This window comes from Martes martes, assembly GCF_963455335.1.
Source record: "Martes martes genome assembly, chromosome: 5".
NCBI lineage: Eukaryota > Metazoa > Chordata > Mammalia > Carnivora > Mustelidae > Martes > Martes martes.
This window is the reverse complement of record NC_137892.1, coordinates 124,702,293-124,714,443: the sequence shown is the minus strand read 5'-3', so window position 1 is coordinate 124,714,443 and position 12,151 is coordinate 124,702,293. Positions and strand designations below refer to the sequence as shown.

The following is a 12,151-nucleotide window of genomic DNA, read 5'->3' as shown; positions in this document are numbered from 1 at the left end:
CCAGCCCAAGGATCTTTCCCTGTCCATGTCAGAGAATCACAGAGCTGTCTGTGTTGGTTTGAGGTCTAGGTGGGGGTGGTGGAAAGCCTCAGCTCCTAAGGGAGTGAAGAGTGGCCTTTTCTCTGGTGCCTTTGGCACTCCTTGCTCGGGTGATCTGGGGGGCATATCCCCCCCTTTTTAAAAGATTTTATTTATTTTACAGACAGAGATCACAAGTAGGCAGAGAGGCAGGCAGAGAGAGAAGGAAACAGGCTCCCTGCTGATCAGAGAGTCTGATGCGGGTCTCGATCCCAGGACCCTAGGATCATGACCTGAGCCGAAGGCAGAGGCTTTAACCCACTAGGCCACCCAGGTGTGGGGGGCATATCCCTTGAGGGAAGATCGGTGCTGTAGTGAAAACCCAGCATGCTTCCTGACTTGTCCTCAGTCTTGCTGGGATGGGATCCCTGGTGGAATTTCCAGGGGGTGCTTAGCTCCCTGCTTTTTACCGGAGTGCACCGTGCTGCTGCCCTCTGGGTGCAGAAGTGTAAACATCTCAGTTCTTCTACAAAAATTAGAAAAGCTGCACAAGCTTGGGTATGCTTCCGCCTGTGTAAAAATAGTCAGGTGTGTCGGAGGTGATAGGTACATACATTCTTGTGTGTTCGAATTCCACCTCAGGCTCGGGTCACAAGATGGTGGTTCATAGTCATTGCCTCAGGGAAGGAGCAAGGGACACTTCAGGCAGGAGGGTGACTTGCTGCTCATCGTTCACCCTTCATATTTGTGGTGTATGTTTTTTTTTTTTTTTTTTTACCATTGACAAGTATTACTTTTTTAATTTAAGAAATTAACTTTTAATGGTGTGGTATGAATAACCAAAAAGAGCAGTTGGAATCCCATACCAAAGAACCATTGTGTGAATTTCCAGATTGTGTGTGTGCACTACAGGTGCATGCAGAGCGTCCCAATAAAGTGTTCGTGTCAGGTTTTAACAGTAGAACGGGAAAACATTCCCCGAGATCTGTGTGGATTTCTCCAAGTCACAGGTACTCCTCTTGGATAACTCCCCAAAAAACCTCCAACATTTTATGGGGATGCTTGTGTGCGTCTTAGATTGTTAGACAATCTGCTTTTCTGAGCTTCACATATGGGGAACATATTCTAGGTAGTGAAATGCCCTCCTTGTGTTCTTCCCATGGTCCTGTGAGGACCTGGGCTCAGAGCATGCTCCGTCCCAAAGAGCTAGCTGTGGGCTCCGGCTTCTCTCTGAGACGTGCGTCTCTGTGGCTCCCAGCGGAGCGCAGTCCCATGCTCCTCTCCTCTCTGCTTCTCCCGCAGCTGCAGAAACTCCTCCTCGCCACGTCCCACCCGACCTCAAGCTCCGACACGCAGAAGGAAGGGACCGCCTGGCGCCAGGCAGGCCTCAGGTCCAGGAACCAGCGGCCCTGTGTCAAGGTATTTGTGCTCATGTCCCCAGTCCAGTAGGCTCCCAAGTGGCCACTGAGGGGTACACCCTTCAGCTCTTACTAGTGGGTATTGAGTTCAGTCACCTTCCAGTTGCCCTCCTTGTGCCTCATGTAGCTGGTGTGCTGGGTACTTCTGGAGGCCAGTTTGGGGTTCTGGAAAGAGCACTGGACTTTCTCCTACACCTCAGTGTTCAAGGCATCATGTTAGACATGGGGTTAGAGCAGGGACCGGAAGATGTGGCCTGCTCTCAGCGGGCTTATTCTGATGGGTGACACATGGAAACCTCAGGTCCTCGCTGGAGACCGCAATGAAGAGTTTGGATTTCTTCTGGGGGGGAGCCACAGGAGAGTCCACACCTCTGTCCTGAACACCAAGGAGCGAAGCAAATCCCTTTTCCTCCTTGGGCTCCATCTTCCAAGACTTTCAAAGAGGTTTCAGAGGTGATTTCCCTGCAGGCCCGTGACTCAGAACCTGCACTTGGTCCTTCCCCTTGGGTCCCTGGACACTCCTGCAGGGGACTGTTGCCCACAACCCCATGCCCTCAGGGAAGAATCAGGATTTTTTTTTTTTTAACAGTTTTATGGGGGTGTCACTTAAATATCAGAAAAGACATTGATTTTGAAAGTATAATTGGATGATTTGTAGTAAATGTACAGGGTTGTGCAGCCATAACCACAGTTTAGTTTTAGAACATTTGCCATCAGCCCAGAAAGCTGCCCAGCACCCCCACGTACAGTCCTTCGCTGTCCCCACACGCAGGCAACCACTGATGTAGTTCCCAGTACCATTACTGAAGGACATCGTGCAGGAGAGTGGGGTGGTCAGAGCAGGGCTGTGGCAGTGAAGCGGGAAGGGGTGAGATCCACAGCTGGGAGGCCTCTGAGGAGGCTGCTCGTTCCTTTGCTCCTCGTCACCTGAGCGCTGCCACATGCCACGTGAGCCCTGGCCAGTGGCTTACAGGTGCGGGCCTCCCGCCTCACTCGGCCCTCTCTCTCCCTAGGTGGACGGCACCCAAGACAAGAGGGCCCCCACGATACAGTCTCAGAGCCGGAGTTGTACTGAACTGCATAAGCACCTCACTTCGGTGCCATCCTGCCCCCAGACTGCAGCCCGTTCCCCAGACAGGGGCGTGTGGCCCCCACCTGCCCTGAGTCCCCAGCACCCTGCCAAGGAGGAGGAGGAAGCTGGGGAGGACTGCCCGAGCCCCCAGCCAGCTCCAGCCTCGCCCCAGGCCTCCCCAGCACCAGGTGGAGCGGGCCCAGGCGCCCAGGGCTCTGGGGACGACACGCAGGCGATGGTGCAGCTCATTCACTACATGCATACGTACTGCCTGCCCCAGAGGAAGCTGCCCCCCCAGGCCCCAGAGCCAGCCCCCCAGCCCTGTGGCAGCCCCTCCACGCAGGCCAAGCCCCGGCCCCGGTCCCAGCACCCTTCCAAAGGCTCCTGGGCGGAATTCTCCATCCTGAGGGAACTTCTGGCTCAAGATGTCCTCTGTGATGTCAGCAAACCTTACCGCCTGGCCACACCTGTCTATGCCTCCCTCACGCCCCGCCCCAGGCCCAGGCCCCCCAAAGACAGCCAGGCCTCCCCTGGCCACCCGTCCCCGGTGGAGGAGGTGAGGATCACAGCTTCGCCCAGGAGCACTGGGCCCAGACCCAGCCTGCGTCCCCTGCGGCTTGAGGTGAAAGGACACGCCGGCCCGTCAGCCAGGCTGCGGCGGGAGGAGGAAGAGGAGGAGGAGGAGGAGGAGGAGGAAGAAAAAGAGGAGGAAGAGGAGGAGGAAGAGGAGGAAGAGGAGGAATGGGGCCGGAAAAGACCGGGCCGAGGTCTGCCATGGACCAAGCTGGGGAGGAAGCTGGAGAACGCAGTGTGCCCCGTGCGGCGCTCCAGGAGACTGAACCCGGAGCTGGGGCCCTGGCTGGCATTCTCCGATGAGTCTCTGGTCCCTGCGGAGCCCCAAGGAGCTCTGCCATCCCTGCGCCTGGCTCCGGAGACCTACAACATGGAGGGGGCATTGGGCAGCCCCACGGACGAGGACAGTGGCCAAGACCAGCAGCTCCCACGGGGACCCCAGATCCCGGCTCTGGAGAGCCCCTGTGAGAGTGGGTGTGGGGACACGGATGAGGACCCCAGCTGCCCACGGCTCCCTTCCAGAGGTAGTCGGAGTTGGTGGTTTGCAAGAGAGGGGGCAGGGATGGGGCATGGCATACCCTACTACACTGGGAGCCAGGAGCCCTGTGCTGGACAAGTCCCTTCCGCTCTCCGGCTCTTGACTTCCCTTCCTGTGCAATGGGCTAGTTGGGCGGATCTTCAGAAATCACCCACCCGTCTCTGAGTTTTGCATCATGCATGGGCCAGGCACCACCTAGTGGACACAGAGCGAGATGCCTGCCTTCGTGGGGCTTGTGTGTCAGTGGGCAGACAGGCAATCACAAAGTAAATAAAAAAGGGAGAGAATTGCGAATTGTGCCACGTGCTCTAAAGGAGACATCCTCCGTGATGATGTGATGAGAGGAGTGAGTCTGTAAATCCAGCTCCCTAATGATGAATTTTAAATGGGAGCAGTAGTGGTGGTGATTATAATGGGTGTCTGTTGTATATTGGCTATGTCAGGGCACTGGTCTAAAACCTGACACAGCTTAACCCCACTGACTCCTCACAGGGGGCCTGGCATAATCTCCATGGTCAGACCCAGAAACTGAGGCACAGAGGTATCGGGCGACCCGTTCAGCTCACAAGTCCTATGTCCATCTGTCCACCCCCATGCTGTACTACACTGTTTGGCCAGAAGGGGCCACCCTCATACCTACTTGCTCTTTCCAAACCCTCCAGTAGTCTGCCCGCAGCAAATGTTGCTGAGACCCTGGGAATGAAGGTGGCATTGAGTTGTCCTGCCCTTCCCTGAAAAATGACAGAGGCCTTTGGGTCCCATGCCTGCAGGGAGCCCTGCTTGGTACCAGTGGGAGTTCAGGGTTTCCTCCAGAGGGAAACGTCTGCTAGTGATGCTATGTCAGGGAATCTTATTTTTTTCTTTTTCATCTTCTTTTCAGACTCTCCCAGGTGCCTCATGCTGGCCTTGTCACAAAGGTAGATTTTTGGAAATCACTGGTTTATTATTCCATGAGTTTTTGTCCTGATGGGTATGTGTATCGGGGGTGGAGTAGTGGGTTGGGTGGCTTATCAGCCTCTGTGCCTGCCCCTGTCCCTATGCCCCTGCCCTCTTGCCATGTGGGGCCCTCGGTAGCGGGACTCCCTTACAAGGGAGGTCTCTGCAGACCCAGGGAAAGCGGGGAATTAAGGTTTCAGGCCATTTCATCAGCTGTCCTCTCCAGGACGGGGGAGGGGGAAGGAATTCTTTTCTCTGCAGGGGAAAGCTGATAATGCTGTGTGGCTTTGGGCAAGTCTCCTCCCCTGTGCGGGCCTCAGGTGCTCGTCTGTAAAATAAGGAAGGTGATGATGCTTGCCATGTGTCTGTCTCCTGCAAGAGCTCGATGCGACTTTCAGTTCCTCTAAGCCAGCATAGGGTTTTTCCAGAAAATTCTCCCCAGGACCCACCTCTGTGGGCAGCAGAACCAGGGTGTGTCACAGGGTCCCCCTGCCCTCCTTGCATGCTGGGGAAGTGGAGCCTGCTGCTGATTGGCCTCTTGCCTTTCTGTCCTCCCCGCCCCCACCAGTGACCCTCCTTTTGGCAGGAAGAGCTTTGAGCAGAACTTGACGGTGGAGCTCTGTGGCACCGCAGGTGAGCCAGGGGCTTGGCTGGTAGGGTGCCCTTGGGGGAGCTGACACGGCTCTTGGCGACGAGTCCCCCACACGAGCGGCCCCATCGAGCCCTCCCTGCCGTGGCACAGGGTCTGAAGGTACACAGGAGGGGTGTTGTAAGGTGGGAGAGGTCAGCCGTTCAGCTGCAGACAGTCCGCACATGAGCTGAGGGCAAGGTTAGGAGAAGAAGAGACCCGTGTCTTCCCCCAAAGGAGCCCACCACCTTCTGTAGGAGACAGACTCAGGCCACGCTGGCTTCTGTTCCAGGCACACTCATTCATAAATAAGTATGTGCCCACGCTCTGGGAGCATGGAGGAAGGGGTGGGGTGGGGCAGGGCAGAAGTGTGGCCCTGGGGAAGATCTGCAAGGCATCCAGAGCAGGGGGCTTACAAGCTGGCTTGCGGGAGGAGCAGAAGCTGGGGAGATGAAGAGGCAGGAAGGAGATCCTTGGCGGCAGGATCGACAGGAGCAAAGTCACATGGGGTGAAATCCCAGGTGCCCCTGAGGAGGCTGGTCACCTGGAGTTGCTACTTAGCAAAAGGGGGATGGGCAGGAGGGAGCAATCCCAGAGGCCGAGAGGAATGCCAGGCTGAGGGTTTGATCTTGATCCTGGAGGCTGCGGGAGACCCAGAAGAAGAGATCTCGAGTATTTATCAAGTTCCCTTGGGTGCACTGGGGAGGATGGAGGCCAAGGTTAGATGCAGGAAACATGGATGGCACTGTGGTGGCCCTGTCCAGGTGGGAGAATTGACCTGTGGTGTCTGCCTCCTCTCCACTCTGGGAGACATCAGAGGCAGTGGAGACGGCTTATTGAGGGATTGGATGATACCTCAAATGACCTCAAGGTTTGGGCTGCCGTGGTCAGGCTCCAGAGGGACAGCAGGGGGATTTCATCACATGCCTGCTCAAGATGGACCGTGGACTGTGAGAAGTCCCGGGCCGCGCTCAGGCACAGCCAGCAGTGCAGCGATCGATTAGTGATGCCTGCCATTCATTCCGCTGGGGAAGTGGCGGTCCCTGTGCTGCTTACTTGCCTTTCCAAACTAGAGTCTCTGTTCATTGGAGAAGTGATCTGTCTCCGCCTCACAGGGTTCTCCTCTTGCTTGGCTAGGACTCACCCCACCCACCACACCTCCATATAAGCCCACAGAGGAGGACCCCTTCAAGCCAGACATCAAACACAGCCCAGGCAAAGACAGAGCTCCCAGCCTCCCCAGCCTGGAGAGTCTCCAGCTCGGGGCCACCACCACGGCTTCTCACAAGCTGCCAAAGAAGCACCCAGAACGGAGTGAGCTCCTGTCCCACCTGCGGCATGCTTCAGCCCAGCCAGCCTCCCAGACAGGTCAGAAGCGCCCCTTCTCCTGTTCCTTTGGAGACCACGATTACTGCCAGGTGCTCAAGCCAGAAGGCACCCTGCAGAGGAAGGTGCTGAGGTCCTGGGAGCCGTCTGGGGTCCACCTTGAGGACTGGCCCCAACAGAGTAACCCACGGGCTGAGGAGCAGGCCTCCGACAGGGAGGAAGACAGAAGCTGTGACGGCGGTGCCCCCACCAAGGACAGTGTGCTACTGAGAGACCACGAGATCCGTGCCAGCCTCACCAAACACTTTGGGCTCCTGGAGACCGCCCTGGAGGACGAAGACCTGGCCTCCTGTAAGAGTCCCGAATATGACACGGTCTTTGAGGACAGCAGCAGCAGCAGTGGTGAGAGCAGCTTCCTCCTGGAGGAGGAGGAGGAGGAGGACGATGATGAAGAGGACTCGGGGGTCAGTCCCCCTCGCTCTGACCACTGCCCCTACCAGAGCCCACCAAGCAAGGCCGGTCGGCAGCTCTGTTCCCGCAGCCGTTCCAGCTCTGGTTCCTCCTCCTGCCGCTCCCGGTCACCAGCCACTCGAAGGACCTTCAGGTATGGATGGGTGGCCTCAGAGGGACAGTGGGCAGCTGAGGACCCTAGTTCCCAGGGTGCCTCAGAAGGGAAGAGCCCTGAAGCTGTGGCTGTCTCCCCGTGTGGCCCATGTCCCAGTCAGAGGTCCCGGGGGTGGTCTCCCTGGGGGGTTGTGGGCAAGTCCCAGGGGCAGGCAAAGCTGGCTGTGTGATGGTCAGGAGTCCCCCAAATTTCTGGCCCCGGGAGAGAAAGAAAGTCCACTTCCGGCCACTCATGGCCTTATGTCTAAATGAACTTGTCCCTTACGCATCTGTGTTTTCTGCTTTTACATTTGTAAATCAAATCCAGTGTAATATCTGTGTGACATTTACACGTGAAAGGATGATCAGCAGAATTCTAATCTATGTTCTAAAAAAAAACCCTGGATTTAAAGCAGCGATAAGGTTTCATCCCATTTCTCGGTGCCGTCACCCTGGGAGCTGCTTTACCTTCCCACAGCGATGATGCCTCGTGAGCCCGTGTGCTCATAACATCTTGGCTCCCTGGACTGGTCCGAAAGAAGGAGCTGGTCCAAAAGTCAGCGGGGAGCCAGGCAGAAAGAGTGGAGGTTTGGCATATGTTGGTGGAGACAGGTTGCTTCTCTCCCTGATCACCGCAGGCCCTGATTCTTCAGCGGAGGGAGGCCCGAGGAGGGTCAGTGCAGGTCTCAAACCCTCCGCCTGAGATGAACCTGAATGACCACTAGATGGTGCTCTTGGGTCTAGAGCCCTGCTGCAGCCACCTGGCCCTTGTTCCCCTGTGGACAGACGGCTGGACCCCACCCTCCCAGGGTCTGCTTCTGTACGCCTGGGGGTGGTGGGGGAGAATCTGCATTTCTGACTAGTTCCCAGGAGATGATGATGTTCCCAGAGTGCCATACTCTGAGACCCAGAATTCAGGTAATAGAAAATTATCTTTTCTTAGAGAAACTCAGCTTTATGTATCTACCCCAGCAGCTCGTATCTGTTTGAAAATCTGAATCAAGCAAATATGCGTCTTCCCTTTAAAATATACGTAGACCTCTAACTGGGCATTCAATTTTAGGGGGTTTGTAGATTCTCCAGACACTAAGGTTAAGATTCCCTGAGCTACGTGTTACTCAAAATGAGTTCCCTCTCGATTTCTCTAAAAGTCCCTCTTCGTAATAAGCCAGGGTGATTGGTCAGACCTCTCTGAGCCCTCTTTCCGGCTCCATTCTCCTTTCCCCAGGGGTCACTGTGAGCTAAGTGACTTGGCATCCAAATTAGGCTGTTTCCTGTGCAACATTTGGTAGCTCAGAAGCTGCTAAGGCTGTCTTCTCTTTGAAACACATCCCCCCAAGGCTGGAGCTGGAGCTTCCTGGTCTCGGCTCCCTCCTGATCAGCTCAGGCTGTCGGGGGAAGGCCTGCATTCACGCACTCACCTGCAGAGAGATGGGAGCCTCTCTAGAAACTCCCATGGCTTCTCCTTTTCCTTCTCTAGCTTTTGGGCCAAGTTCAGGGCTGACTTTTTCTGCTCCTTGGAGAAAATTAATGGATTAACTCTGGTCTTGCTCAGCTGACAGAACTTGGTGCCTGGTAAACCTGGTAAACTAGTCATTCTCCGTCTTCTCCAGAGCCACATTTTTTTAAACCTGTGCTTCTAGTACCCAGCATTGGTCCACAGAAGTGTTTTGAGTTGGGTTTCATAACACAAACCTCACGGTACCTTCTGGTCACTCTCAGCTCTTCAGTGGGAAACTGCCAGTCTGTTGCAAATGGATGATGGTATTTGTTATTTATAGCACCTTTTTTTTTAATTGGAGAGAGGGAGAGGTTGGGGCAGAGGGAGAGGGAGAGAGAGAATCCCAAGCGGGCTCCACGCCCAGTGTGGAGCCCTACCAGGTCTCATGACCCTAAGATCCTGACCTGAGCCAAAGTCAAGAGTCGGACACTTTCCCGACAGAACCACTCAGGCACCCTCTGTTATTTCTAGCGCTCTAGAGATTGTGAGTCACAACCCCTTCCGTGACCCTGTTCAGCTTCACAGATGCACTTGGAGGGCACATCTGCTTCTTATCCCCATTTTGTAGGTGAGGGAGCTGAGGCTCTAAGAGGTAGAACAGAAAGGCAAGCCAGCAGGTACTGAGCGGCTCTTGAGCTCAGCGTTTTCTGATTTGTGCCTCACAAATGGCCAAGGAGGCGGTGTAGTCAGTTCTCCCCGTCTTACCGTCAAAGAACTGCAGCGAAGGGGATGTAAGTAACTAGCCCAAGGTCACCCAGCAGGGAGGCGGTAGAGCCAGGATTCAAACGCAGGCTGCCCGACTGGACGATGTGCTTATCCTGCGTGCTGAATTTCCCGCAGACGCAGATAGAATGTGCAGAGCCGGGACTCCCCTCCGGCTATGCATGCCATGCTGCTTCCACTCCGACAGCGGGCTCCCTGGAGGAGGAGGCAGCGTGCAGATAGCCGAGAGGACGCCGGCGTGTGGCATCCAGGAGTCTCCTGGGACTGTGCGGGCTGACGAGCCTAATGGCCAGCATGACCGTGGGGACTGCGACGGCCAGGATTGCCTCTTGGCTGGGCACCAAGTGCTAGAGAGCAGGCGTCTAGGGTCAGCAGCCCTCCTTCTAGCTCTGGCTCCCCCACGTCCTAGCTTCAGGCAGATGCCATATTGAACCTGAGCCTCAGGGTTTGCCTTTGGAAAACGGGGAAACATACGACCTCATAGGTTGCTTTTCCCCCATCAGAGCAAATGCAGTAATGAAGCGGAAGGGCCCTTCCACCCCTCATGGCATAAAAAGGCAGGACTCCGAAGGGTGCTGACGAGCGACACGGTAGTTCCAGGGATCCAGTCCCAGAAGCTGGCCGGATTGTGCAGACCCACGTGCAGCCCTGGGCTGTCGCTGCTGGCGGGGAGGCCGGGCTTCCGCCGGCGCCCTCGGGAGTGAGTTCTAAAGAAGCGTCCCTTGCTTCCTGGGGCAGCTGCCCCCCGCCCACCCTGCCTTGCCCCTCCTGAGAGTGAGTGCCTCTGCTTTGCTTGTTCACTGACAGATGTGAGAGCAGAGGGCCGTGTTCAGACGGAACGCCAAGCGTCCGGCATGCCAGGAAGCGGCGGGAAAAGGCCATTGTAAGTGATCTGGGGCCCCGGAGCCCGGAGCGAGTGGGGAAGAGCAGGGGCATCAGGACGGGCCGGGGCTTCCTAGACCCGAGGCCCTTGGAGGCTGGCTGCGGCCCACACGAGATAATCCCATTTCTCTGACTTCAGAAAGCACCAGATTCCCCAAAGGGCATCAGAGGTGGCACTGTGCAAAGTGTGGCCACCGCAGTCGGGGGTGATTTTAGGGCTGAGTACCAGCAGCTTGACAGGGCCAAGAGGGCAGGCTGTGGTGGGGGAGCGGGGGGAGCAGAGCTGGGCCAACCAGGCCACAGAGCAGCCCTGCTGCCACCTTCTATGTGACCTCGGGCAGGTCTCCCAACTTCCCTGAGCCCTAGTTGACTCATCCGTACACAGGGAGTTGGGCCTTGTCCTTCCCAAGACTTCCCAGCTTGATCAGGGCTAAGGGACCAGGAGAGCCCGCTCCTTGGCTCCCACTGACCTCCCTCTTCCTCCCCCAGAGTTAGTCTGCAGACCCAGGCTGTGCCAGGAAGCAGCAGAGGGGAGCTGGAACCAGCCCCTTCACAACACTAGAAAGAAGGGGAGGGAAGACGGGGCACAGAAAGACAGACAGACTTGCACTTGATGGCCTTGCGCCAGGACAGGGGCTTCGGGGTGGAGGTGGGGGTTCTGTGAGGTGCGCGTACCCCAGAGGCACACAGCTGTCTGTCAGCAGGCGCTGACCATCACGGGCTATGCCTGGAGCATCTTCTGGAATCCGTGTGTGACCATTCGGCGGTTGTGACGTGCTTGGCATGAGCGAGACGGACGTGGTCCCCATTCCTGTGGCTGGGGCAGAACGGAGAGAGGGGCAACAGACTCATAAACAAGGAATAAACACTGTAATCAGAGATGGGGAGAGGCTCGGTGGAATTAAACATGTCAGGCTGAAGCCTCTGAAATAAATAGTCGTGTTTTGACTGTTGGGGAGGGTGTATTTATGGGGCGGTCCGGGAAAGGCATCGGCAAGGAGCTAGATGCCGATGGAGGAAAGGAGCCCCGAGGCAGTGTTAGGAGGACCGTGGGGGCAGAACCTTGTCGGTGGAAGGAGCTGCCAGGAACCTGGGTGTGGGGGAGGGCGTTCCTTCCCTGAGCAGAACCCGGTTCCCTGCGGCTGACAGCGCAGCGTACCTGTGGCCCCTGGGCCTTGCTTTCCCCCTCTGCCTTCTGTGAGATGAGAATGGGAAGGCTCCAGAATCGCTGGCCTTACCCTGTTCCCAGAGAAACAAGTCCAAACCAGAACCTGCCTGTTTTAGCCACCAGAGCATGGCTTTCCGGGAACGCCGCTGGAGCTGACCGAGTGGGTCAGAGCAGCTCTTCTGCCAGCAGTGGCTTGAACGCGATCCAGTCACAGATTGTAGAGGAGAGGAGGGGACATTCCAGTCTGGGTTTCTCTCCACCCCTCTCTCTGCCGGGCTGTTCTGGGGGCCCACAGCATGGCCCTAGCTCACCTGAAGTGAGCTTAGTCCCAGTGTCTACACGCTGTCCTGGCAAAGCCAAGGACGATGGTGGCCCTGAGCCCGAGGGCCTGCATCCCATGGCCTTCCCTCCCAGCCCACCGTGACCCCCACAATGACCTGGTTCCCCATCCTTGCCCATTACCATCTGGGCAACTTGCCTTTCGACCACAGCCTCCCCCACTGCCAAAAAAAGGTCCCAGACTCAGACCACAACTCTGGAAGTAGGCAGTTCCGTGAATGATCCTGAGCTCCTCTCTTGTCTCTGTCCCTTCTCTGCTCATTTCCTTCAAGTGAGCCGTTGCTTCCTTTGGGAGCCATTCCCCATCCGACACTCAGCAGCCCCTCCTTCAACAAGGCCGGTCTTCAGGGATAAGGATCGTCATCGTCCTCCCTCTGACTCCAGCCCCAGCTGCCGTCTCCTGCTCGGCCAGGTGTCATGGGCTGA

At 56.6% G+C, this 12,151-nt stretch overlaps 1 protein-coding gene across 3 annotated transcripts in view; it reads left to right on the top strand.

The window, feature by feature from the left end:
* The window catches only part of PPARGC1B (PPARG coactivator 1 beta), a 103,974-nt gene that overhangs the window by 86,492 nt on the left and 5,331 nt on the right, over positions 1 to 12,151 (top strand). For all 3 annotated transcript variants that reach the window (XM_080804116.1, XM_080804115.1, XM_080804117.1), the window contains exons 4-9: positions 1,321 to 1,437; positions 2,450 to 3,605; positions 4,500 to 4,536; positions 5,124 to 5,188; positions 6,321 to 7,113; positions 10,144 to 10,219. In XM_080804116.1, coding sequence (XP_080660242.1) covers positions 1,321 to 1,437; positions 2,450 to 3,605; positions 4,500 to 4,536; positions 5,124 to 5,188; positions 6,321 to 7,113; positions 10,144 to 10,219 — 2,244 coding nt within the window. The remainder of the gene's footprint in view (positions 1 to 1,320; positions 1,438 to 2,449; positions 3,606 to 4,499; positions 4,537 to 5,123; positions 5,189 to 6,320; positions 7,114 to 10,143; positions 10,220 to 12,151) is intronic.